The sequence below is a fragment of the Saccostrea cucullata genome, unplaced genomic scaffold (assembly GCF_032062105.1).
Source record: "Saccostrea cucullata isolate Sc308-1 unplaced genomic scaffold, CSIRO_AGI_Scuc_v1 ctg37, whole genome shotgun sequence".
Lineage (NCBI taxonomy): Eukaryota > Metazoa > Mollusca > Bivalvia > Ostreida > Ostreidae > Saccostrea > Saccostrea cuccullata.
Genome location: NW_026938868.1, coordinates 37,501 through 64,593, shown reverse-complemented (window position 1 = coordinate 64,593; position 27,093 = coordinate 37,501). Strand labels below are relative to the sequence as shown.

Genomic DNA, 27,093 nt, shown 5'->3' with positions numbered 1-27,093 from the left:
CATGAAACATCTTTGGGTCAAGATGTTCAAATAAATGGTCTTTGTTCAAATGAAAGATCTTTGGGTCAAGGGGTTTATATTTTATGTTCAAATGATTCTCTTTCAAGAGGAGATAATCAAGAAAAGGCAAAAATACTTGAAAGGTGGGCTTTTTAAAAAAATCTCAAGATTCAAGAACCACTGGGCTAGAAAAGGTGAAACTTATTTGGAATTTTTTAGGTAATGTAAATTTTAAATTGTTTAAATTATGTAAGATATCAAACACTCAGAACACTCAAACTCAAATTTTGCATGGAATTTTTTTTTAACAAAATAAAACCATTAATTTGCAAACATGCAAGTTTATGTTAAGGAATTTTTTCCTTCAAATTATTGACCATTGTTAAAAGTTTGCTAAAGTCAGGATCAGATTTCTCATAATGCATGAATACGGGAAAAGAAATTTCTTCTCAATAACTGCAAGGTTATGTTAGTATATTGATATTGGAAAATCCCTTTGATGTGTGGATTCAATTATCTTGTAGTATTAAGGCAGGGACAATATATTTTAGGGTCACAGTTTTTCATGGGAAATTGAAATTTTTTAAATTATCTTCTGATGGCTACAGTAACTTAGGTGAGTGTTGTAATCCATGGGCCTTTTGATTAAAAAAAAAAAGATATTGGTTATTATTTGGCTTTGTGTCTTTTCTAGGTACTGGTCTACAGCTGCAGTTTGATAAAGAAGGAAATGCCTTTGTACGGTGACCCAATATTTCAGTAACCATGGCAGCATTCCATGGGATGGTTCCTTGTTGATCATGGAGAACAAACCAGACTTCAAGTCACACACAAAGACGGCAAACAGTCCCAGAAATGTATTGTGATATATTTATTCAGATTGCTGAGGACATTTATATCAGCAACTCCTTAAATGACAAGGACCTCAGTGTGAGATGGAAGGAGGAAGAAGTGGAAATTTGATCAAGAAACCCATTTCCAAGCCACATATATGTTTTATAGAGAAACTAGATTCACATTTTTAAAATCATAGAGTTTTTCGTCTAATGTATGTATTGTAAGTACTCTGCAGAAAATACATGTATAACTCTTTTAATCATTGACTGTTTTTATTAATCTCCAGACTATTTATTTATTCATAGGAAAAAATGGTGCTTACATTCACTTAAAGAGTTTCCATCTAATCTCACAGCTCCTATAATGAAATGTAGAATAAGTACATGTACAGTGGAGCCTCATTTATCCAGACACTTTGGTTCCTAGTCAATTTGTCCGGATATGTGAAGCATCCGTATACCTGAATCACCAGTTAAACAGGACAAAATAACATTTAAAAATTCTGTCCCGACGAAAAATCTTCCGGATACTGAAGCATCCGGATATCTGGTGTCCGGATATCTGAAGGTCCACTGTATTGTGTTAAGAATAATTTTACATGATTCTGTGTGTGATTTACATGTACTTTGTCATTTGAAAGCTAATAGAAAACTTAAGGGATTTTTAATTTTTCATTTTACAAAAGCTATAATGATGTTTGCAGTGTTGTAGCCTTGTAGGTTTGTTTTTCTCGATACAAGATGTAGTCTTGGTAGAGCTCACCACTAACGTTTTTCTTCAGGCTATAAATAGGCTATTAAGTAAACAATTATTTAATAGGTGCCTTAAAACTCTTCCTTAAAAAATTCACAGGGACCAAATCATGGATTACCAAATTTTTATTGAATCAGTCATATGATTTTTTTGAAATTTTAACGATTGCATGTTTTATGTATAATTTGGGAAATGATTGATCACCTTGGATATATTTTTGCTTGAGAGACATGACTAGTTTGTCTGTTGATATCAGAGAATCATGAAATTTTATATATGTCAGCTCTGATCTTTTTTAAAAAATTAATCCAACATTTTGTGTCTTCATTTTATATTGTGTTCACACAAGCTCAGTCTCATTGATGCCAAAGCTAATACTTCATACAATAATCTTGTTTTATATTCGTATTATAGAAGTTTTATTTTTTTAATCATTATGTGACAGATTTTAACAGACATTTGAGATGTGCTAAAGTATTATTACATATATTGTAAGCCGTGTTTCATGTTCTGTACAATATACAATGTAATGTTGAACTAGACCCATCCCTTAGAACAGGTCAATGAAGAAATGTGCACAATGAAATCCAGATAAATTCTCCGTCAGATCTTAGGGTGCTTAATAGCAGTTCAAACCTAGACCACCATATTGTACCGTAGTTATGATAATTTATTTTTAAGTCAGAGAAAGTAAACTGCTGATCCAAAATTGGCCTAAATCCATCCATGCTTTGTCTTTTCTTCAAGATGTAAGTGTAAATTTCATATGCTGCTCAAAACTACTTGCACATTTTATTACCTTTCAAATGCATCAATCACTTGAAAGTTACTGATTGTTTAGTGAATTCATAAGAATGGAGGCAGTTAGGCACATATGAGTGTTTATCTTTACTGGAAGTCTATTTTCTTTCATCATGATCACACAGAAATGTCAGTATTTATTAATTTTCAATTTTTTTTTCAGGTTTAATATTAATTTATAAACAATGTTTATAGTAGATTTCCTGTTTATCTTTAAACTTAATTCCTGTAGAATATTTTTTTCATTATTTCATATGGATATTGATATCAGCGAAAGATGTTAAACAACTACCTGTCATGACTTACAAATTTGATTGTATTCTGTGAAGATAGTATAATTAGAGATACTGCTGGCTGCACACTTCTGGCAAAACTAACTTGATCCACCTAACTACAACTCGTAATTTATCATGTCTTTGTGAATATATTCTCTAGGTGTTGTACTACTTACAATTTAATATATGTATTCACTCAACTTTCATATCATAGCACCTTAACACAACTGTGACTTTTTGCCATTGGGCACAGGAATAGTTCTTACAATAATACATCTACACTCAAAGTTAGAATGATCAGTTTGTTTCAAAATGCATGGGAGAGGCTAAATTTCAGTTTTGCTGTAAATATATGTATTATTTGAAAATATGACTTATAAATAAGTGTCTGAAGAGATGGGTATAAAAGTACTTTATATATGGAAATTGTTCCTTAACTCTGCTTTGTTCAGTATATATATTATAAAATCCATTTTTATTGTGTGATATTGACATTTAAATTGACAGTGTGGCAAATACATTTTCAAAATACATTTAATTCAAGTGCCTTTTCGGAATCGTTTTGGTAGCTACAGGTAAAAGTAAATCAGTACATGTAATAGTGCATTCTAGCTGTTGCCTATTTTGTATATTTATAATTTGATCTATATCAGATCGTGACATATTTAAGTAAGATTTTTATATAAAATCAATTTTTTTTTTTAACTGTAATGAAGAAAAACTTGATGTCTTCCTAACAAGGAAAATATTGAAAATCATTAAACAGAGTCTAGTCCCCAGTGTATGCTTTTTGTTATTTAAAAAGCAAATCAATTTGATCATTTTTTTACTGGTCATTATCTTTTTGTTTGTTTTCTATTAGATAATGCAGATTTGTTAATTCTGCAAAAAGAACACAAATGAAGTAACTAATTAAGCTGTCATTTTAATTATACATATCAGGAGCACAATAAATGGCAGACTGGTTGTCAATTGTATCACGTGACCTTGACCCTTGTGGCAATATGCCAGAGAGGTTACTTGTCATGCATAGTGCTATTTCGTTTGTAGATGTCTGAAATAAAGATTTTGATCAATATCAAATGCATTTGTTGGATTTGATTTTTAATTTCTATAATTACAGGTATCCATGTCCAAGGTTGTTCATTGATTATATACATGTAGTATATCTTCTCGCTCCTGGGTATTAAGCAGATGAACTACATATATAGCTATGATAAGCAAGGGTCCTTTTTCCAGAATTATGAATTTCAAGGCCCCTGGGTCAGGGTACTGTAGAAGGGTGGCTCTAATTATATACTGAAAATGAATCAATGCTTTGAAATCTGCTCCATGGTATAAATCAAACAATTATGATGAGCAAGGGTGCCTTTTCCAAAATTATGAAATGTGTGGAGACCCAGGGTCAGGGGGTTTCTGTGGGGTGGGGGCACTGATTATTGATTAATATTACTGATAAGATGAAATGCATTTTTTTGGTTCCCCAAGGCCGGGCCATCTATGCCCATTGGTATTAAGTAACCAAACTAATCATGCCAAGTGTATAGGTATAATGAGCAATGGTGCCCGTTTCAAAATTGTGAATGTCATGGCCTGTTTTAAAACATGAACCAAAGTCAATTGTTGGGAGGTTGTTTTATGATGGCCAGGTGACCTCTAAGGACCATGGGCCTTTGTGTCTTGTGTATAACAAGGAAGAAGATTTATGGGGTCACCAAAACTATTCTGGGTCCCCCACATAATTGTTTAGGTAATCTTTCTATGAATAAACCAAGCTGATATCCAAGGGCTTTATTTCACAAGTCACTACACTTCCCCCCTTAACTTCACACTGCAAGATCAGGGATGTTAAAAAGCACCAAAAGTAAAGGAAAAACATTAAATTTATGACAGGGCCTGGAAAACATTACCCTTGCATTAAAACTTGTATACTCTAGCCAGTGTGCTGTCTATGTCCACAGTTTCTTTAGTTCAAACTATAGTAGACAAAGTAATAGAATTCGATACAGCTGTACCATTATATAGGGGTCACATTCCTGGCAGTCTGATTAAAATCCAGGTATCCTTCTCCTATCATTGATGACAACAGAAGGAATTCCTGGCCTTTTTGTTTAATTTCAGTTTAGTGGTCTCTAAAACAATTTACCTGCCTTGCTAGCATAACTGTATCTGATATGAACTCATTCAATCCAACGAAGGACAGAAAATGTTGATAACTGATTACTTTCAACTTTTCACATCAGTTTCTATATTTATGAATTCATATCCAGCCATCACTGGGTCCTGCATATGGTGTTTAAATTATTTACTCAAGCGCATGCTTCTATAAGATCTATTTTTGAACCAAGGAAGGCTACTGACAGGTAAGTTGATGTAACAGGTATTTTAATAAATCGCCTTTCATTTTCACTTTTACACCCCTACTAATGTGTTCGGAACCTTTTATTTTTCGGTGTTCTGCAAATTATAAAACCCGATGAGTTCAGAGTAGCTCTGACAGTGGCTCTGGCGAGAGTTAGCGAGACTTCAGCGAGATAGGGTAAATTATTCACGGAAATGTGGCTAGGAAGTGACTAGCACGTGGAGACATGGTAAACAGAAAAGTTATGTTGCGTTTTAGATTTCACCACCCTATAATTAATCATTCTGTAGAAATGTACTTCAATCGATCGTTCTTGAATTTATTCAAGTTTGAATTATAAGTATTCTCTATGATACAATTTTCTGCTGTCATGAGTTAAAATTTCTTTTTGGATAAATATTGCATGGGAACCGGGACTATATTTTTGGGCGTCAGATTAGCAAATGAGGCACCAATGTGACTTTAACTGACAAATCAGATGAATGAGAATTGCATTATGGGTTACTATACGAATACTACATGAATTTTACGCTTGATGAATTCCTTTATTGTACTATCGGTGAATACAATTGTCAAGTGGATTCCCTGGTCAACACACGTGATCACGAGTATAGTTATGTAAAAAATGTTTTGTCCATTTAAATGCTTGTATTACGAGAAGCTGCTCGTTTTCCTTTCCATTGAAGTGCTGGTGTTCTGAACTTGACACTAACTACGTATACATTTTATTAAACATATTATTCTCTAGTTTACAACAAATTAAAAACGCCTGTGATATTTTTCATAGTTTCTAATGTTTGCACTTTGTTCATAAGAATATTTTTTTTATTTTGCACTCTATTGACATGATCATAGATTGACCTGAACAACGTGTTCGAAGTAATTTGGCCTAAACGTATTCAATCAACAATTGCTCAGTTGCTCGTGGTCAGATCCTCTTTGTGCATTAATAGCAATAGCCATATAAGGCAAACAAAGGTTTGTCAATGTAGATATTACACATTTTTTATTACCAGCGTATCGGTCGCTAGAGAGCTGTATTTTTTGCAGTAAACTATGATAAGATGCATTAATTGCTATTTAAACACACACACACCCTTTAAGCCACTCATTTCTGTTGAAAATCATGAAAGTCTTTCAGAAAGGTGTGGAAACATTTTTCACAGGACATGTTTTTCGAAGAAACACACTATAGCAATTTCCTGTTTACTGCCAATTTTATTTATAAAACCGGTTCTAGCCTATAACCTTTGAATAGGTAAACCTAAACCACGTGTCTTGAATTTGAATCACAATAACATTAGTAGGGGTGTTTTATTTTCTTTCAGTAATTTTTAAAACTATACCAAGACTTTGTAGTATTGCCCTCCCCAATGAACTGGGATCATCTTATTCTAAAAGTAGCAAGTTTAGTCCAGTAACACACTCAGATCTTGGGAAAATTGAATCTTACTCTAGATGTTGGGGAAACTCACCTTTATCAAAACATAGCATTCTAATTTGGATGGACTCTACATTGGCATAGATTGAATGATAATTCAGAAGATGTCTGAAACAGGAAATTTTGTTGATGGATGTTTGACAACACCATATAATGGGAGATTCAGGAAGACCTTTTTGCATAAAGCCTCGCTCTCTCATAAAACTAATTTCTGGAATGAGTCAATGACAATACAAATATTAATCAGAAAAGCTCAATTGAGCTAACAATGAATTGAGAACCAAGACAACTTTTACATCTTTTACATAGCCCTTTATTATTTCAATGAGCTACATTGTTTATAAGCTGAGATTTTCAAGGTCAAAAAATGAATAAAACTTTTTTCCACAACAAAAATCCCTCTGTGCTGAACATAACATTGTAATAGCAGTCTTTGGCTAATATACTAAGAACACACCCATCATCACAAGACTGTCTTCACAACTGACATAACATGAATCCCTCACATACTTATAAATATGTCAAGACTCTCTCGTCATACTAATCATGTCAACGTCAGACAGACTTAATGATAAAAACAAACTCATCATGCTTAGTGTCCTTGGACAATGTGAAAACAACTAATAAAAAAGAACATGTGAGAGGGAAGAACAACATCTAAATACATATATGTATATATAGTCCACATCATGTTCTCAGACAAGGGTGAGGGTAGGGGCAGATAACCTGCACCCGAGTCTGATAGAGAGGTAAGAACCTGGGGCACGGCTCTTCACCTTCTCCTACTACGTTCTCCATCCTGATCCTCGCTTGGGGCCTTCTCTTCTTCTTTCACTTTGTCTTGTATCTTATCAGCTGTCACTTTTTAAAGACTTTAAAGTCAATGACAGACACAAGATTTCAGGTTCATCATGGAGCTCACTTGTAACAATTCTGTTAACTAGGGCTAATAAAACAATACCTCTATAAAACCAAATCACATTTTTGCTTACTTAAAATGAACAAATCATTAAAAAGGTTACAAAGACCTTATCACTCAGTCAATTCACTATAACTTTAGTGTCACTGAGTTCCATTGAATTTCTCAGTTTCTATAAATTATCAGCATTTGAATTGCGGAAGAACTACAAGAGAGTCCAGGTATGTAAAACCACCTGTCAAAGTACACAACATTCTTTCATACATTCTTATTGATTTACTACAGATTGATGACTATTTACAAATTCATGACATCTGTACAGATTCAGCCAGGATGTCACACAGATGACTAACAACATGGCTTATTAACATGACAGACCTCAGCAGTATGTCTGACATAAAATATTGTGGAAAAGTTCACATCAATGCACAACTCTGAACTCCTTTAAAGTATAAAACTAAATGTATAAATATAATAAAATTTGATATAACACAATAATATGCCCCGACATAATGCTTCCAATAATTTACTGGGATTTTTCTCCCGCCTGTGTTCCTTCAGTGGTAGGATTAGCATTCTTACTGTCAGTTACCCCACCATTAGGAGTAGGAGAGGCTTTCTTTTCTGGGGCAGCAGTGTCACCTTTGGGTGGCACATTTTTGATGCTAGGCTTATTTTGTGGATTTAGGAAGCTCTGTGCATGAGCTAACAATCCTTGCCTCTCCTTGGCTTGCTGGGCTTTGAAGGCTGCCCCAACTTTTGAGGTGTTTTCTTGAGGGGGTGGTGGTGGACCTGGGGGTTTGCCCTGAGGGCGTGGAGGCCTGGGATTGACATTGACCGGCATCTGTCCAGCAGGTCGTTGAATTGGATTTGGGAAGTTTGCTTGGCTTGGTTGCACAGTGGGCCGGAAATTACCTGTGTTGATCAACATTTGTGGTCTAGCAACTGATCCTGAAAAAGACATAGCAAATATACATCACAAATTTGCTAGAAACCACTTTCCAAACAGACATCTGTGTGTAAGTTTTCAAATACAAGCAAATTTCATCAGAACTCACCTCCGGACTGCATGTGTTGACCATAGGAAGGGTTCATCTTTGGATTAAATGGTGGTGCATTGATGTTGTTGTGCACGTTGCTACTACCAAAGTTGTACCGCTGATTTCCAGATCGGTTTTGTAACTGATTAGTTCCAAAGAACTTGGAACCTCCTTGTGATTGTGGCACAGATGAGGTGACGCCAAAGTTTGTGCTTTGAGGCGGTGACTTCATCTGTAATATTTAAACAAATACGGAGCATTAATATTGCTGCATATGTCAATTATTTTCTCCCATGCTTGTCAGAAACTTCACAAAACAACCACTGGTTTTTGTTATTTCTATACATCCAAGTTAACCCATGACCACTAACAGTGAGTAAAGTACATGTAAATAATTCAGCAGCAAATTGTTGGCAGGCTTATAACATAAAGCAATAAACAGCACAGGTAATTTTTAGGCCTTTGACACAGATGCAGTGTCAGTAGCCCTAATTACTGGTGCTGTTTTGGGAGAGAGTGAAGGGAGGGCTTACAGGTGTGCTCTGAGGAGAGACTGGAGTCTGGCTAGGCTGCTGCAGTGGGTGACTGAACTGTGACACTTTGGAGACATTTGTCTGGGGCCCGAGGCCCAGAGCTTGTTGAGCTACAGCGGCAGCTGGATTGGAGGGTTGCAGGGAAAGATTCAGTCCAGTGGCAACTGGGTTATTGGTCTGATTTCCAAAAGTTTGCATGGAAAACTGGGGTCCTGCTGCGGCAGCTTGTTGTAGAGCTCCTGATAGAATGCATGCTTGAAACATCAGTTGCTCCCCGCCTGTTTTGCGATTTCCATTACCCATAGGCTGAAGTAAATTTATGCAATTGTTAAAAGCTATGGAATGCATATATGATAGTCTATGCCTTTTTACATTAGGACACAATTAGGGTTTGTTAAATATGATTTTTCTTACACAAAATTAGTTTTATACCGAACACCAGAATAAGGACTAGTGCAGGAAATTAAATGTCCTTTTATGAACAAAAATCCTTCACTTATTCCTGTAGTTAACCTATGCATGTAGACTTTATCAATCAACTAGGTTTCCAAATACATACAAATACTTGAGAATTTCTGTAAATTGAGGCAGGAAAGTGGTCATGTAGAAAGGCATTTCTGGCAATTCTAGCCTAATTCTCTTTTTCCAGCTCAATCACTTACAAACCAATAACAATTTATTCCACATAAAAAAATAAACCTTTTCTTTCTACCAACTGAATGTCCTTTCCTTAATTCTGGAGTAAGATGCATGCAAATCCACCACCTTAAATGTCAACCTATATAGTATTGCATGCAAACCCGTTCTTTTTCATTCTAATGTGCATGTATACATTTTTTTTCTTTTTTTTTTTTTAAATGTCATTTTCTTTGTTTTGCTTGTGTTCGTCAGCTGAAGAAGCCTCCTTTGAAAGTAAAATCTGTAATCTATGTGTAAGAAAAGAATCACTTTGTACCTGGATACTGTTTGATTGAGGCTGGTTTGAAAAGAAGCTTTGCTGTAAGGGTTGCTGTGACTGTTGATAAAATGATGTCGCCTGATGTGGTTGCACCCTAAAATAAAATAATTATAATTTTCAACCGATGAATCTTTAACAAAATATGATTCCAAAACACAAATTTTATTGATGCTCTTTCTTGCACTGATTACAAAATTCAACTTCAAGAAATCAATTGGCCTAAATACAACAAACAGGACAAATCATGGACATAACTTGTCATTTGTCTGGACTGTACCTGATAAAATGACTGATAAATGACTTAAATGATTCTAATGCCTCTATGTGCTTTACATAAAATGTTTAACCTGCTGTCTTGTTTTGAAATCTGCACACCTATACTTAATGTACTTGATGAATGACTTGTGAAAAATGGTCCAAAGACAGCAAATGCTGTATATGTATCCATTTTAAAGACCAAATTCTTCCTTGACTATGAATTTGCTTCTGGGTCACTGTATACCAAGACAATTAAAAAGGAACTACACAGAGAAAACTACCAGATTGCCTGCCAATCAGGGACCCTTTTTAAATATGTGTTCTGAATCCATGTACTACATACATGTATCTCACAGAATTGTGCCATTCAGTGTTTAGTGCTAATGATTTTACTGGCAAGACTTTGACCAGTTATATTAGTCAACATTATCTTTATCTCCACATTCTTTACCATGTACAAGAATGTCATGTGTACCTTTGTTGAACAACATGTGAGTTGAGAATCTGTGAAGTGTTAACATTCTGAGTAGGCTGTGTTAAATTTCCAAACAGTGTGCTTGGGTCATACTGAATAAAAGACATCTGTGATGGCTGAAGAGATGTGCTATTCATCTGTTGTCCGAATTGCAGTGATCCTGGGGCCATATTCTTTTGCAATGCTCCTACAAATAAAAGCAAAATTTATGTTTTGAGTAAGACAAGAGGCCCATGGGCCACATCGCTCACCTGAGTAACTTGGGTGATGCAGATCTTTTTTTAAAGATTCATTCTATATATTTCTATGTAAAACTTGGATTCCCTATTGTGGCCCCGCCCTACCCCCGGGGGTCATGATTTTAATAGTCTTATATCTACACTACCCAAGGATGCTTCCACATAAGTTTCAGCTTTCCTGGCCCAGTGGTTCTTGAGAAGAAGATTTTTAAAGATTTGTTCTATATATTTCTATGTAAAACTTGGATTCCCTATTGTGGCCCCGCCCTACCCCTGGGGGTCATGATTTTAACAATTTAATATCTACACTACCAACGGATGCATCCACATAAGTTTCAGCTCTCCTGGCCCAGTGGTTCTTGAGAAGAAGATTTTTAAAGATTTGTTCTATATATTTCTATGTAAAACTTGGATTCCCTATTGTGGCCCCGCCCTACCCCTGGGGGTCATGATTTTAACAATTTAATATCTACACTACCCAAGGATGCTCCCACTTAAGTTTCAGCTCTCCTGGCCCAGTTGTTCTTGAGAAGAAGATTTTTTAAGATTTGTTCTATATATTTCTATGTAAAACTTGGATTCCCTATTGTGTGCCAATTTAATATCTACACTATTCAAGAATGCTTCCATTTAAATTTCAACTCTCCTGGCCCAGTGGTTCTTGAGAAGAAGATTTTTAAAGATTTGTTCTACATGTATATATTTCTATGTAAAACTTGGGATTCCCTATTGTGGCCCCGCCCTACCCCCGGGGGTCATGATTTTAACAATTTAATATCTACACTACCCAAGGATGCTTCCATTTAAGTTTCAGCTCTCCTGGCCCAGTGTGCCAGAAAAAGATTTTTAAAGATTTGTTCTATATATTTCTATGTAAAACTTGGATTCCCTATTGTGGCCCCGCCCTACTCCTGGGGGTCATGATTTTAACAATTTAATATCTACACTACCAAAGGATGCATCAACATAAGTTACAGCTTTCCTGGCCCAGTGGTTCTTGAGAAGAAGATTTTTAAAGATTTGTTCTATATATTTCTATGTAAAACTTGGATTCCCTATTGTGGCCCCGCCCTACCCCCGGGGGTCATGATTTTAACAATTTAATATCTACACTACCCAAGGATGCTTCCATTTAAGTTTCAGCTCTCCTGGCCCAGTGGTTCTTGAGAAAAAGATTTTTAAAGATTTGTTCTATATATTTCTATGTAAAACTTGGATTCCCTATTGTGGCCCCGCCCTACTCCTGGGGGTCATGATTTTAACAATTTAATATCTACACTACCAAAGGATGCATCAACATAAGTTACAGCTTTCCTGGCCCAGTGGTTCTTGAGAAGAAGATTTTTAAAGATTTGTTCTATATATTTCTATGTAAAACTTGGATTCCCTATTGTGGCCCCGCCCTACCCCCGGGGGTCATGATTTTTACAATTTAATATCTACACTACCCAAGGATGCTCCCACATAAGTTTCAGCTTATCTGGCCCAGTGGTTCTTGAGAAGAAGATTTTTTAATGACCCCACCCTATTTTTGTATTCTCTTGATTATCTCCCCTTGGAAGGGGTCTTGGCCCTTGATTTTAACAATTTAAATTCCCCTTCACCCAAGGATGCTTTGTACTAAGTTTGGTTAAAATTGTCCCAGTGGTTCGTGAGAAGAAGTTGAAAATGTGAAAAGTTTACAGACGGACGGACGGACAGACAGACAGACGGACGGACGGACGGACGACGGACAACGGGTGATCAGAAAAGCTCACTTGAGCTTTCAGCTCAGGTGAGCTAAAAACTGATTTATTGTCACTTACAACCATGTCAAAGAATACACAAAGATGAAGTACAAGTATGAAGCAATTTGGGTAAACGAGATATAACGAGTTCCAAAAAAAATAATCTTGGACACATTGATGCAATACATAAAGAGATAAATCACAAAATGACACTTTCCAAGCTAAGCCCTAAAATAAATATTCATAAAAGTGAAAAAATTAAAAATAATAAAAAATTCAATAGGGAAAGAATATATACCATAAGCTGTGTTTTGATTTGGTGGCTTGATGGAGGTTGACATGAGTGAGGAAGTGGCTGAAGACACCATGATAGTGCTTTGTTGTGGAGGGGTTTGACCAAACTGAGCATGTTGCTGCTGCTGCTGTTGAGGTTGGGGCTGGTTCCTGTTAGGGAAAGCTGACATCTGCGGCATCGAGAAAGATTCCTGAGAGGGTGTCATAAACAGGGACTGCTGGGCCATTGGCGGAGGCTGCTGTGACAGACCATAACCATAGCTAGACTGGCTCAACTAGTATAATTGAAATAAATAATGAGTGATGTTTACAGATAATTTCATATCTTCCTTTAATACAAATGTCACACACTTTTTATGTAAAAATACTAGATATACAATGCCTACTCTTGGTTCTTGTTGCAAAATCTGTGATGTTCCTAGTGGGAAACTCTGGAAAGGATGTGGTGAGGTTAGCATTGACTGAAGAGTAGACGTGGGATCTTCAGCTGGAACCCCCAACATTCCCCCACTCCCTGCACTGTTTGACAAGCTGTCCGACTCTAATGGAGACTGCAGCTGCTGGGGCTTAACCTAAAGAGAAGTTTACAAGGTTAGACTACCAGTATTTGTCATTACCTGGTCCTTTACAAATAATTGAAACACAGAGACACTGAATTGACCTTGCATACGTTGGTCTGTTCTGCATTTTTGCTATCCATCGTTGCCTCCATGGAGGAGGAGCTGAAGGTTGATAATGCCTCCTGCATTCTTGGAGATAAATTCTTGGATCCACTTCCTCTACCATCATCTGCTGACATGACCACAGAATCTAAACCAATGCCAGACCCATGGTCTGGACCTGCCAAGTTAGGGTCTGAGCTAAATGAGTGAAATGAAGATGCATTTGCCAGATCTGTTTCAGTTGTTGTAACTGTGTTGCCTAAACCTGCACTACTGGCAATCCTATGAACAAAGAAATCAATTCTAACAATATCAAACTGATATGTACTGTATACATATAACTAGTGTTGTCACGATGATCGATTTATAATCGATGATCGGTTGGAAAGGCTGTCGATTTTAGACAATTGATTGGAGATTTTAACAATAGATTAATCAGTATATTTCTGCACATATCTTTTTTACAGTTTTCTCACTTTTATTTCAAGAACAGGCTCTTGTTATCAAAATATGTATCTTTCAAGAGTTGTCCTTTACTATTTCAGAATACATGTACTTAAAATCTGTTTAGAATAAATCAAAAGATAATGATATTTGTATTTCTAAACTGAAGAAACTAAACTACTTGTTTAAATAAAATATATTAATTTTCAGTATTTGGGGGAATTCACCTGTCATTTCATATGGAATCACAAGGAATTTGAAATATTAAATGTCTTATAACTTTTTAAAAAATTAATTCCATATACATTTTAGATGATCATATAAATTAAAACCTGATCTTTCAATGCTTACTTTTCCCAGGCCAAGTAATTCCTAATCATGCAAAAATCTGTATTACTGAAATCGTTAATCAAACCGCATATATACTGTATTTAAATTCTGTACCTTTACTTACATCATTTAACAATAAAATTCTAATTTTTATAAAATCTAATGCCTATTTTATGCACTGATATGTACTGTATACATATAACATTTTTTTACCATCACACAAAAAATAATTATATTGATCTACTGAAACACTTGTTTCTATAAAAATGAGCTCAGCTTACACATTGAAGACATCAGTCTGATCACTGTCCCAGAATGTTTTCACAGCCGCTATTTTGGAGTTAAGATCTTGGGCAGCAGGGGATGCAGGTCCTGCATTGTGATCACTACTTGTTCCCCCGGATAATGACACTGTGACTGGAGAACTCTCCTCTACCACACTGGCTTTCTGTTCTGCTTTATCAGGAAAACTAGACGCAAGATCATCATCGTATATAAAGTCCAGCTTGATCTCATTTGACTCATCCTGAAAAAAGAGTTTACTCTTTATAATTCTGCATTTTCTTGTTAAACAGATTACATTCTGACCCAAAAAGAAATACAATCTTACTTACAGCTCCAAATAATTGATGCTTTATATCATTTAAGATCTTTCTACTTACCATTGCTACTTTACTGAAGCTGGGTGGGAGCTGAATAGGCTCTGGCTTCTCTAAAGTGCTTGTGGTTCTGGATTTCTCTTTCAGTGACTCAGGCTTTTTGATCGTTTTCATGCCTTCAGATTTCTCCATGGTATCCTTCACACTGACCTTCTCACTTCGCGTTATCTGAAAAATATCACAATCCATGAAAAAACGTCCATTCACTTATTTTAAAAAGCCACATAAAATATATTTTGTTATATCCAACATAACATACCTTAGGTTGTCTCTGTGGTTTTGGAGATCCAAATGTTGACTTGTCATTACTGGCTAGCTTATCATCTTCTTGCTGTATTGCCTAATAATTTTAGGATATTCAATTAAGAAGCAAGATAATTACAGTTTCATAAAATTATATATTTGTCCTTTACATACAATGTATTAATGGCATACTAAATAATGAGCAAGCTAAATATGCAATAGAGTAGCACTTACGTATTTAATTTGTTCAAATTTTCAAATATTTTAAAGCACAGGAAATGATCCTTCATTGTGAGTCAAATTTCAAGCATTATTGAACAACAGTTATGGAATACAAAAGAGCTTCAACATGCAAACTATACCGACTGAAAATAAAAATTGACATAAAATTCCACAATTTTTTTTGAAGAAATAATAATATTCATTTTACAAAGATATGCAGCAAGCAAGCAGAAATGAACATACATCAATACAAGTGTTAAGCAAGAATAGAATATTTCTCTTGGGACATTTTGATAAGTGCAGAAAAAAATTGACCTTTACTTAACTTGTTCTGGGGTATTGGGTCGCTAAAGGAGATCTTCAATATATTTTTGACAATATATTTTTGACAAATTAGAAGAATTCAGTTGTTAATTCTGGTTTTAAAAAACCAAATAAACAAAACTGAAAAATATTCATGCAAACTTTTCACTACATTTTTTTTTCTCGGTGATCCAACTAAAATGTACAAAACTTTGGGGGTGTGGGGCACATATGTCACCTTCTCATTCTTCAATTTATTTTCTGCACTTGGGGAGCTTCGCGTGGAGGAACTCGTAGAATTAGGTTGGTCACTAACATCAACTCCACTGTCGTGATTTTCAGGTTTCTCCACAGAGCCCGTTGCTGCAGCATAAGATATAGGAGGCTTGGTACCCCATGCGCTGGCCACAGGTAGAGGAGCCGACACCAATGATCCCATATTGCTATTCTGAATAGTCACTGAGTTTGGAATCTGCCCTGTAGATACTTGTGGCATCATATTTATATTAGGAATTCCTGTCAAAGTAAAAAAAAATTTGTATAAGGGTTCAATAAACAATACAAACTTAAAATGATAGAATACCTATGAAAATGTTACCTTTTGTATCACGAGTAATGCCCATACCGTCAGAGTGGGTAGGAATATTATTGGCCAGTTCATTGTCCCAATTTTCTATCTTCATTTCAAACCCTTTTGCCTCTTTTCTCTCCTTTTCCATCATTTCTTTCTTCTTGGCCAATCTTGGAGGTAGTTTGCTGGTTTTATATCTTGGTTTTTCCATACTCACTTTAACATGTACACTTTTGGGTTTTACAACAACCTGTAATATAGAATACACTTTTTTGAAAGCAATCATAAAGGCTTACTATTGGTTCACTTTCTATGAAACAAAAGAAAAGCCATCAGTTCGGTAGGTGATGAATATTGTCATCAAGAAAGCAGCTCCAATTGCTTTTCATCCTATGGCTTCACAAGACTAGGACATACCTAAAATCTTTATCATTGACATTTTGGCTTCTGTTACAGTTTATTTTCCCCCAAACTCTTCAGTTGTCACAACATATTAAATTGAGAGAGAAACAAGAGATGTTTGTAAAACACTTATGCCCCCCTCTCCCACAAATTGGAATTTTTCTAAGTCCAAAAGGGCATAACTCTGTCAAAAATGGTGTGATCATACCCAAAACATAACTTGACCTCGATATTCATCTGACTAATTTGTATACTAAATTCCATTTCAATATGTGCAACCTCTCAAAAGAAAATGAACAGAAACTGCAACAAGAGGCCCAGGGGCCACAGCGCTCACCTGAGCACATCGGGCTTTAATTTACCCCCCCCCCCCCTCCAGGCATTCATCATTTGAACAAACTAGAATCTACACTACCTGAGGATGATTCCATATAAATATCACTAATCATAGCTTTGAAGTACTTGAAAAGAAGATTTTAAAAGATTTCCCTATATATCCCTATGTAAAACTTGGGTCGGCCATTTTGGCCCCATTGCCCCGGGGGTCATGATTGGAACAAACTTGAATCTACACTACCTGAGGATGATTTCACATGAGTTTCCCAGTGGTTCTTGAGAAGGATTTTTAAAGATATTTCCTATATATTCCTACGTAAAACTTGGGTCGGCCATTTTTGGCCCCACCCTTGCCCCGGGGGTCATGATTTGAACAAACTTGAATCTACACTACCTGAGGATGATTCCACATGAGTTTCATCTTTGTTGGCCCAGTGGTTCTGGAGAAGAAGATTTTTAAAGATTTTTCCTATATATTCCTATGTAAAACTCGGGTCGGCCATTTTGGCCCCACCCTTGCCCCGGGGGTCATGATTTGAATAAATGTGAATCTACACTACCTGAGGATGATTCCACATGAGTTTCATCTTTCCTGGCCCAGTGGTTCTGGAGAAGAAGATTTTTAAAGATTTTTCCTATATATTCCTATGTAAAACTTGGGTCGGCCATTTTGGCCCCACCCTAGCCCCGGGGGTCAAGATTTGAATAAAATTGAATCTACACTACCTGAGGATGATTCCACATGAGTTTCATCTTTCCTGGCCCAGTGGTTCTGGAGAAGAAGATTTTTAAAGATTTTTCCTATATATTCCTATGTAAAACTTGGGTCGGCCATTTTGGCCCCACCCTAGCCCCGGGGGTCAAGATTTGAATAAAATTGAATCTACATACCTGAGGAATTCCACATGAGTTTCATCTTTCCTGGCCCAGTGGTTCTGGAGAAGAAGATTTTTAAAGATTTTTCCTATATATTCCTATGTAAAACTAGGTGACCCTTGCCCCGGGGGTCATGATTTGAACAAACTTGAATCTGCACTACCTGAGGATGCTTCCACATGAGTTTCATCTTTCCTGGCCCAGCGGTTCTGGAGAAGAAGATTTTTAAAGATTTTTCCTATATATTCCTATGTAAAACTTTGGTCGGCCATTTTAGGCATATAAAAATTTGAATCTACACTACCTAAGGATGCTTCCACATGAGTTTCATCTTTCTTGGCCTAGTGGTGCTTGAGAAGAATATTTTTAAAAGATGCCGTTAAATTTTCACTAATTCATAATTATCTCCCCTTGGAGGGTGTTACCCTTCGTTGGAACAAACTTGAATCCCCTTCACCCAAGGATACTTTGTACCAAGTTTGGTTGAAATTGGCCCAGTGGTTCTTGAGAAGAAGATGAAAATGTGAAAAGTTTACGACGACAACAACGACAACGACGACAACGCCGACAGACAACGGACAAATTTTGATCAGAAAAGCTCACTTGAGCCTTCGGCTCAGGTGAGCTAAAAATATGGAATTTTTCTAAGTCCACGGGGCATAACTCTGACAATTATGGTGCGATCGTACCCAAAACAGAACCTGACTTAGATATTCATCTGACTAATCTGTATACTAAATTCCATTTCAATATGTGCAACCTCTCCAAAGAAAATGAATGGAAACTGCAAATAATTGGAATTTTTCTAAGTCCAAGGGGCATAACTCTGTAAATTATGGTACGATCGTACCCAAAACAGAACTTGACCTAGATATTCATCTGATATACCTGTATACCAAATTTCATTTCAGTATTTGCATCGGTTATGAAGAAAATGAACGGAAACTAAATGGACCGACAGACAGCAGCAAAGCAATATGCCCTCCCTTCTTCGAAGGGGGGCATAAAAAGTCATCCTCTGAGATATATACAATGATACATAACATTGAAAACATTACCTGTAGTAGAATCCCCCCCCCTTTTTTTACCACTGGAAAACCTATCATGTTATCAACCTGAAATTATCTCCACTGACATTTGTTTCACAGATTTAAATATCTAATAAACATGCAATCCAAGATTTTGTAGAAAGAGGAGAGAATGGCCTGTTAGTAAAATCTAAAACTTTTGTTTCTACCTTGACAATGAAGATATTGACCTCTTCCCAGGTCATTTGTGGGAGTAAAAATGAAGTCCGACCTTAAACCAAATTTAAGAAATTGAATGCCATCAGATCGGTAGGTGATGAATATTGTCATCTGTAATCAGTTTCAAAGTTACAAATTCCTCATTTGGCATTTTATTTCTATGTAGTTTTAGCATATAAAACAATTCTAGATTCATGCATAAGTTATTCAATTTTCAGGGTTAAAAAGTAATGTTCCCAAAAAGTGATATGGCTGGAGTTTGAAGCAGAAAAACGGAGGAAAAACTGGTGATCTGAAGATAACATGCATTAAGAGTATTAAGAGTATAACATGATTATGCAATGTTTAAAAAATTATGTGTATATTTAATGAGAAATTACTACCTTCATGATATTCAAATTTCAAAATGCAAGTGTATGCATATAATAAAATAGAGTTTCAGTGTTATATTCATTGCATCTAAAATCAAGGAAAAAAGATTTATTGCCACTTCAGTCTATGAAGACATAAAACTATTTATACATATAATCTCAATGATTATACATGTACGTCTTGGGATTGCATTATTCCTCATACATAATCTCCCAATAAAAAAGTTTTCTATGGTCTCTATATGTATATCTATGGAAAAGAAGATCAAGCCATCAGATCGGTAGGTGATGAAGATTGTCATCACTGATCAGTTAACAAAATTACAATTTCCTCATTTGGCAGAAAGTTCTTCATATATGTCCATCAGAAATCTATGTATAGAGTACAAATGGAGAATATACAATAATGGAGATGTCTTTGACAATAATACCTTTGAGACAGATTTTTTGGTTTGTTCCTTTTGCTTCATGAGCTCAATTTCTTGTTGAGCCTTCTGTTTACTCCTAATAGCACGCTTGGAGGTCACTTCTTGGAAACCGTCATTTTGTTCAAACAGGAAAGCAGGATCATCGTTGGTCACCTCTGGTACTTCATCAATGACAACCACACCTAAAGTAACAGAAATAGTATTCAGTTTGGCAGGATATTATAGTATATTTCTTAAGTTCTAAGGTGGTAAAATCTAATAAAGTATGCCTACCTGCATAGTTGTTGATGTCTATATTTGCCAGAGCATTTTTCTTCTCCTCCACTTTTACTGGTTTGGAGACATCACTAAGGTCTGCTTTCCTGCCATACAAGTTTCTATAATAAAAATTCTCATATTAACATAAATCTTCTCAAAAACATTTCTAACATTAAGATTAACCATTACTGAGAATCTTACTTTTGATCAAGACTTTTGATGGCAGATTGGATGGCATTTGGATCATCATGCACCACTTCCCCCACTCTGTACACACTGTTCTGTTCTTTTTTACCTGAACCAAATGGCTTTCGGGGTCCATCCCTCTGATGAACCCTACCCGGCCCGTTTTTTGAACCACTTTCTTTTCCAGCACCCCTCCCTTGATATACATCTCCATTAGCTTTCCATTCATTGTTCTGACCCCCCTTTCTGCCTTGTCTATCACCCTGAGGCCGCTGACTAGAGAATTTCTTCCCTGCCGAATCTCTTTTGTCTCTGTCTTTCACATCATTTTTTGACTCCTTTTTTTCCAACACATCACTGCTCTCTGAAGCAGTTTCCCACTCTTCTCCTTCAGGATATTCCTGCGAGTTCTCCTTGTTTAGCTGTGGTCGCTTAACAGGGAGAGCAGTGGTGGGAGGGGCACTGCCACCACGACCTCTGCCGCGGCCACGACCACGTTCAGCACCCCTCCCCCTCTCGTTTAAACCCCCTCGTTTCTGGGCAAAACGTGGGGGTGGGGGATATCTTTCCTGCCTTCTGTTTTCTTTCCTATTAACATATAATTACATTAAGCCTAATTACTTTTTACCTTACTAACAAGCTTATGAGTAATACATGTAACAAATCAATTACATGGAGTAAATAATTGTGAATTATTACCTGGGTGGGCCCTTTTCGGAGACCTCTCCCCCTTCCCTATGTCCTTGACGACCAAATCCTCCACCTCTAGAGGGAGCCGAGTAATTTCTTCTTTCTACTCGTTCTCCTGACTCTCGCATTGAACCTCTTCCTCGTCCTCTCGTATTTGAGGACCCTTAATCAAAGTAAGTTAACAGTAAGCATTTATCTTCAAATCTAATAAGGCTGCACAATTTTTGATAACGAGATAACGATAACAATGTTTCCCAGTGCAACAACTTACCTCCTCTTCCTCTCTTTGAAGGTTCACCTCTAGGCTGGAAGCCTCCACGGCCATTCCTAGATTCCCACCTCTCATCAGTTGCTGGCTTTCTATTTATATGACTCTCATCTTTCTTTTCATCTTCAAATTGCTTCTGCTTTTCTACACTGTCCTCCTTCTTCAGTTCCATATTTTTTGCTCGGTTTTCCCAGCTGAAGGGTTTGGGTTTCTGTTGTTCTTGACTGGCTCTCCTCTCTTTCTGTTCCCTGACTTTGCCCGAGTTAGCCTGATCTACAAACTCCTCAGGTGATCTGGATCCTTCCTCTCCATCATAATCAACTTCTTCAGCTTTCTCTCTCCTTCTCTGCATTTCTTCTTCCAGTTCCAGTTCATCAACATGATCTGACCACTGTCCACCAAATCCCTTAGACCGATCCCCTCTGTATCCGCTTCTCTCCCCTCCACGCCTATCATAGCTGCGGGGAAAGCCCTCACGACTACCTCCTCGGCCACCTCGGCTAGGAGCGGATCCAGGTTTTCCCCTGGTTACTTTGCCACCTCTTCCCCGTACGAACTCACGGGCTCTAGAAGATGGCTGTCTCCTGTCTCTGTCTGACTTTTCCTGATTGTATTCTTCCCGTTTCTTCTTTAATGGTGGTTGACTTCTTTCAGCACGTCTATCTCCTTTTCCATCATCTCGCAATGGTTTATCCCATGCAGATGGTCTTTCCTCTCTCCCAACAGAATCTTCTTTTTCTCTTCGGTCCTCTTTTGCTTTAGACTGCTGCTTATCTTTACTTGTGTCTACTTTTTCAGGTCGGTCCACACTCTTTTCTTGTTCATCTATCTGCTTTGGTCTAAAAAATTAAATTGACTTTAAAAATATGTATAAAATGTTTTTGCCTTGGCCAAATATATTATGTATAACTGAACATTTGAAACTTGTTTTCCGTTTCATTTACTAAATCACAAAAGAAAACATACCTATCCTCCCTTTCTGCAGACTTATTCTCTTTACCAGATTTGAAATCTCTTTGTTGATCCTAAAAATTGAAAACTTTTATTAAAATGTCTTTTAGATACAACACAATTCCACTGTAATTCACATAGAGTTTTATCGGACTTTCTTAAAAAAAAAAATCTTTTACCTTGTTTGTTGACTTTGATTTAGCCTCACTTTGCTCTTTCATATATTCAGTTTTCCTGTCATTAGTGTTGGATAAAGGTCTTTTCAGCGTAGTGTAGTTAGGTCTTGGGGGAGGGTTCTGCTGTGATTGCTGAGCAGGAATAGGTGGGGGGCAGTTTGGGTATTCTCTCTCTGAAAGTGGAAATTTAAAGTTCAGATAATTACCTCTTGTTAATACAACATACAAGTGTCAATTATACACCCAAGGTGTTCTGGTCCTTACTTTCTCGATAAGACCGACTTCCATCATCTGTAGACCACGGAGCTTTACTAGAGCGACCCTCTTTGTTTTTGTAACCTCTGTGTGAATCACCTTCTCTTTCTTTTCTTACATAGTCATCTCTTCGATCACCACCTTTATCACTTCGCCGTTCTTTTCTGTCTTCGTAATGATCCATTCTTTCTCTCAGATCCTCTTTGGACTGTTTTTCATCTTTCTTATCCTCTAACCTGCTCTCTTTCTTTGAATCCCTAATTAACCAAAAGAAATTTACAATGATTTTTTTCCCCTATGACCAGATTTCTCTTCCTTTAACACTAGTAGATAAGGATATTAAGACAAAAATAGTATACAAGCTCTTATCCTCTTACTTGGGTGATGGAGTGTATCTATCATCCGGTGTATCATCGAATGGATCCTTCTGCAGTCGAGGTGTTCTTTTATCTGGCGCTCTAGTTTCAGGCTCCTGTTCCTCTTCATAGCTCCGATCAACTCGATGATCCTTTTCTCTCCTCTCCTGATCCTGTCTCCTGTCATATTCCATCATCTGCTTCTCGTAATCGGGAAACATCCTTTGATCAAAGTAAGGTGGAGGTCCACGCCCATCAAACTGTAGGTGTGGAGGCATAGGAGGATAAAACTGTCGGGGGTCACTCCTTTCATATCCTTCTGGTCTTCCCTCACCATCCTGACCGTCATTGCCAGAACCATGACTGTCGTTCCTACGCCGCATTGGTGGATACATTGGCATCCCTAAAATGGGAAGATTTCATTAGCAAACATTTAATACCTCCAAAATTCTTCACAAATTTACTGTTGAATTTGATTAAAGCAGGGTGTTTAAAAAAAAATTTGTTTGGGGTACAACACTTTTCGCCTGAATCCTTATGCTACTACACACCATATCAATAAGCAAGACTTACCCTGCATATCTACTGGAGGTCTTCCAAAAGCATAAGGAGGCATCTGCATGGATGGATGCCAAAACCATGGAGGAGGGGGCCCTCCCTGACCTGGTCTCATCTGAGGGTGGGGCTGTGGTGATGTAGGGGTGCCCTGACCTGTCTGACGTACTGAAGTAGGTGGGTGCTCATTAGAAAGCTGCTTTTGGAACCTTGGTGGAACAGCTGATCTCGAGTTGGATTTGTTGGACTGAAAGATATATTTTTAACTGCTGAATGAGAGACTTCGTTAACTCTCATCTCTAAAAATTATGCCTTTAAGTGCTGCATACTTTAACTGGCGTTGGCATGAAAAGCAATGCCCTAAATCATGAATACTGCTAATAAATCAGTAATAAATGCATGTTACGGACATGTGTTGCACTAATTCAGAAATGTGGAAACTACTCAATACCTAGTGATAAGTTTTGAATGTATGTATCAAATGATAACTCTGCAGCTGGGCTGTTCTTTTTATTTTATTATTTATTGATGCATCATGCATGCAGTACATTACTTAACACAGTTTGATGATGAATGTAATATGTCAAGACAAAAGGAAGCTGTTTTTTTTTTAATAGAAATGCAAGCCTACCTCTGAGTGTTTGTGTTGCTCTTTATGAGTTTTGAATTCTTTTTCACTACTCTCAGACGGTGTTCTACTTGATCTTCCTCCCTCTGACCTTCCTTCTGACCTACTGTCAGACTCCACATCCTAATAATAAATGAAATACATGACATTATTATGATCTACTATCTGCAAGTTTTCTTTTGTATCTAAATACTGACTTTTAGTAACATTAAATGCAATAAGGCAATAACAGCTTACAAAATTCAGAGGAATTATTAATAAGAGGTAGAATGAAAATGAAATCTTATAGACATAATCTAATATCTAAAAAATGCTAAGTTCACACACCCTATCATCCCGTTTCTTGCTGCGTTCATCCAGTTGCCGAAGTTTTTCTGCAGCAGCAGATTTCCGCTCGACTTCCATTCGTTTCTCCTCATCTTCACGTCTCTGACGAGCTCTCTGGATGGCAGTAGACATCTCCTCAGTTCGCTGCATGCGCTTCTCCTTCCAAAGCTCTTCCTCCAGCTCATCTTTTGTCTCATTCTTTTTAGGGGTCTGATTTGGACTAGGACTTGGTCCTGGACTCTGGGGACTCTGTGGGGGATGTGGTGGGGTCATCTGGGGGTGGGGATATGGCCCTGGGGGACGCTGGCCAGGAGGGGGTACTCTATACTGTGGATAGGGAGGTCCTCTGGGGGGAGGTCCCATATAGTCAAAGGGAGGCATCTGCCACCTCTGAAAAATACACTGCAAAATCAGCAATGGGCCAACTTTATAAGTTTATATTTACACTAAGCAGATAAGAAATGATCTCTTACCCCATCCATTCCCATTGGAGGTCTGCCTCTATACTGAGGAGGAACAGGTCCACCACCCCAGGCCTCTCTTGGTATATTGGAGCCTCTTTCTCCCTACAAATGTATAAAACACAATATACATAAAGCATGAAGAGAAATGTTGAACTGTGTTTATTGCACCAAGGGTGTGCTTTCTTTTCATCAGTGACGTATCAACAAATTCAAAGCACCAATGGAATGTAGAATAACAAACCTTGCCACCATCATCTTCCTCATTCATATTGTCCTTCCTTTCTCTCTTGTCACCTCTCCTAGGCCGAGATTTACCACTGTAAATAGATAAAGAAGCAAATTCCTATAAAATTCTTGCTAAGTTTAGTAATTCTTAAGCTGATTTGAAATCTTTATGTCTACTTACCTTTCTTTATCTTCGTCTTCTTCATCACTGAAGACGAGTTTTTCACTGAAAAAAAATAAGATTTCAATATCAGTCTAATTATAAATTAAGATTTCTATTATAAACTACAGAAAATTTCCCCATGACAATATTACCCTTTTCATTAAATATTACTTACGAGTAATCAATTTCACCCTGTGCACCAGCCCATCCCTCATCTTCATGTTCAAGTCGTAGATTGTCAAAATCTTTGAGGTCTTTCTCTGAGATGATAGCAGCTCTCTTATATTCCTCTCCCTCGCCACCCACAGGGGGCCTCTGCTGTTGTGGCATAGGGGGTGGATGTCTAAACCTAAATTTTAAGTGTGAATTCAGGAAATTAGTGTTCCCCAATTATAAACTTCATCATTGTTTCTCTAGGTTTTCATCTTGACGTCAATAGGAGCCTTTTTGTATGTTTAAATCATGACCTTGCATTTCATTGCAAAGAGAGAGGATTTAAGTACTACGTAGGCATTATACGAATTTCTGACCTTGGTCTTTTACCTTATAATCAATAGGTCTTTTTAAAATCATATTGACTGAAGGTACAATTTTTCTCTGCTAAAGCTAAAAGTTATCTCCAGGACCATTTAATGTTCCACATTTTCAGTGAAAGCATGGGGGAAAATGCTTTTAAAAACACTTTGAATGTGTTTCTTTGTAATCTCACCTTTTTTTAAAAGTTAATTGCAAAGATTTTTACTTATTTTTTTATTATTTTTCTTTTTACCTCTGATCATACGGATAGGGAGGTCTTGGCATTCCTTGATAATTAGGTGGGTAGCCAGGTGGGAATCTGCCATACATCTACAAATACCACATTTAATTTGGAATTGAAACCAGTTAAAGTTAAAGATTTCTTATAAAACTAATTACATAAATTAATTTCTTCACCCTGTACTTACATAGGGAGGCATCATCCGATACTGAGGTGGCATTCCCATTGGAGGACCCATAGGCATGGGACCTCCAGAGGCGGGCCCCGAGCCAGGCCTTGGGGGCTGACTGGGAACCTCTGCTGGACCCGATGTCGGGGGGCCATTCTGTTGTGTTTCTGTCTGGCCTTGGGACATAGATCCTGTTGGTGATGATGGTGAATCTGGCTTGCTTTGCTGCTGTTGCATGGCGCCACGCCCACCTCCTTCTCTCCAACTCGCGACATCTATCAGAATTAGATTCAAGCATATATAGAGCTCAAAAACATACATGTACCTATACATAAAAGTAATAATGGGGTACTCATTCAGTACATTTTATATGCCACTCACTTTGAGGCCGCAAACTTGGCCCTGGTCCATACTGTGTGTCTGTTCCTTCTTCTTCTTTCTTGCCATCTTTTCCTTTGTCTTCCCCTGCTGACTTTAATGTTGGAAATTCCTCCTGAAACAGTTCATATTATTACTTTATAATTTATATCCATGTATATTACCAAAACACAATTATTTTCATCCAACTGTTCTAACTTTATTATAATACCTGGTAAGGTGAATGATGACCAAGAGTTCTGCCCCTTTCTCCAAGTGCTACACTGCTCCAGGACTTTGGT

The 27,093-nt window shown here is 37.1% G+C and overlaps 2 protein-coding genes across 2 annotated transcripts in view; one reads left to right on the top strand and one right to left on the bottom strand.

Moving 5' to 3' along the window:
• The window catches only part of LOC134251598 (early estrogen-induced gene 1 protein-like), a 33,450-nt gene extending 29,701 nt beyond the window's left edge, over positions 1-3,749 (top strand). The window contains exon 8 of the mRNA XM_062734005.1: positions 695-3,749. Coding sequence (XP_062589989.1) covers positions 695-747 — 53 coding nt within the window. The 3' untranslated portion in view covers positions 748-3,749. The remainder of the gene's footprint in view (positions 1-694) is intronic.
• A 3,010-nt stretch (positions 3,750-6,759) lies between these two features.
• The window catches only part of LOC134251603 (protein PRRC2C-like), a 23,002-nt gene continuing 2,668 nt past the window's right edge, over positions 6,760-27,093 (bottom strand). Inside the window, exons 3-35 of the mRNA XM_062734009.1 lie at positions 26,983-27,093; positions 26,812-26,927; positions 26,449-26,709; positions 26,039-26,044; positions 25,684-25,821; positions 25,527-25,571; positions 25,362-25,437; positions 25,130-25,222; positions 24,657-25,046; positions 24,333-24,452; positions 23,720-23,948; positions 23,168-23,549; positions 22,800-23,047; positions 22,539-22,708; positions 22,375-22,433; positions 21,412-22,247; positions 21,150-21,303; positions 20,466-21,038; positions 20,280-20,383; positions 20,010-20,188; positions 16,374-16,596; positions 16,014-16,291; positions 15,267-15,347; positions 15,011-15,175; positions 14,630-14,874; positions 13,574-13,856; positions 13,299-13,484; positions 12,917-13,187; positions 10,653-10,839; positions 9,917-10,013; positions 8,962-9,267; positions 8,447-8,660; positions 6,760-8,339 (exon numbers count right to left, since the gene is read on the bottom strand). The exon at positions 26,983-27,093 is cut by the window's right edge and continues 65 nt beyond it. Coding sequence (XP_062589993.1) covers positions 7,915-8,339; positions 8,447-8,660; positions 8,962-9,267; positions 9,917-10,013; positions 10,653-10,839; positions 12,917-13,187; positions 13,299-13,484; positions 13,574-13,856; positions 14,630-14,874; positions 15,011-15,175; positions 15,267-15,347; positions 16,014-16,291; positions 16,374-16,596; positions 20,010-20,188; positions 20,280-20,383; positions 20,466-21,038; positions 21,150-21,303; positions 21,412-22,247; positions 22,375-22,433; positions 22,539-22,708; positions 22,800-23,047; positions 23,168-23,549; positions 23,720-23,948; positions 24,333-24,452; positions 24,657-25,046; positions 25,130-25,222; positions 25,362-25,437; positions 25,527-25,571; positions 25,684-25,821; positions 26,039-26,044; positions 26,449-26,709; positions 26,812-26,927; positions 26,983-27,093 — 7,251 coding nt within the window. The 3' untranslated portion in view covers positions 6,760-7,914. The remainder of the gene's footprint in view (positions 8,340-8,446; positions 8,661-8,961; positions 9,268-9,916; positions 10,014-10,652; positions 10,840-12,916; positions 13,188-13,298; positions 13,485-13,573; positions 13,857-14,629; positions 14,875-15,010; positions 15,176-15,266; positions 15,348-16,013; positions 16,292-16,373; positions 16,597-20,009; positions 20,189-20,279; positions 20,384-20,465; positions 21,039-21,149; positions 21,304-21,411; positions 22,248-22,374; positions 22,434-22,538; positions 22,709-22,799; positions 23,048-23,167; positions 23,550-23,719; positions 23,949-24,332; positions 24,453-24,656; positions 25,047-25,129; positions 25,223-25,361; positions 25,438-25,526; positions 25,572-25,683; positions 25,822-26,038; positions 26,045-26,448; positions 26,710-26,811; positions 26,928-26,982) is intronic.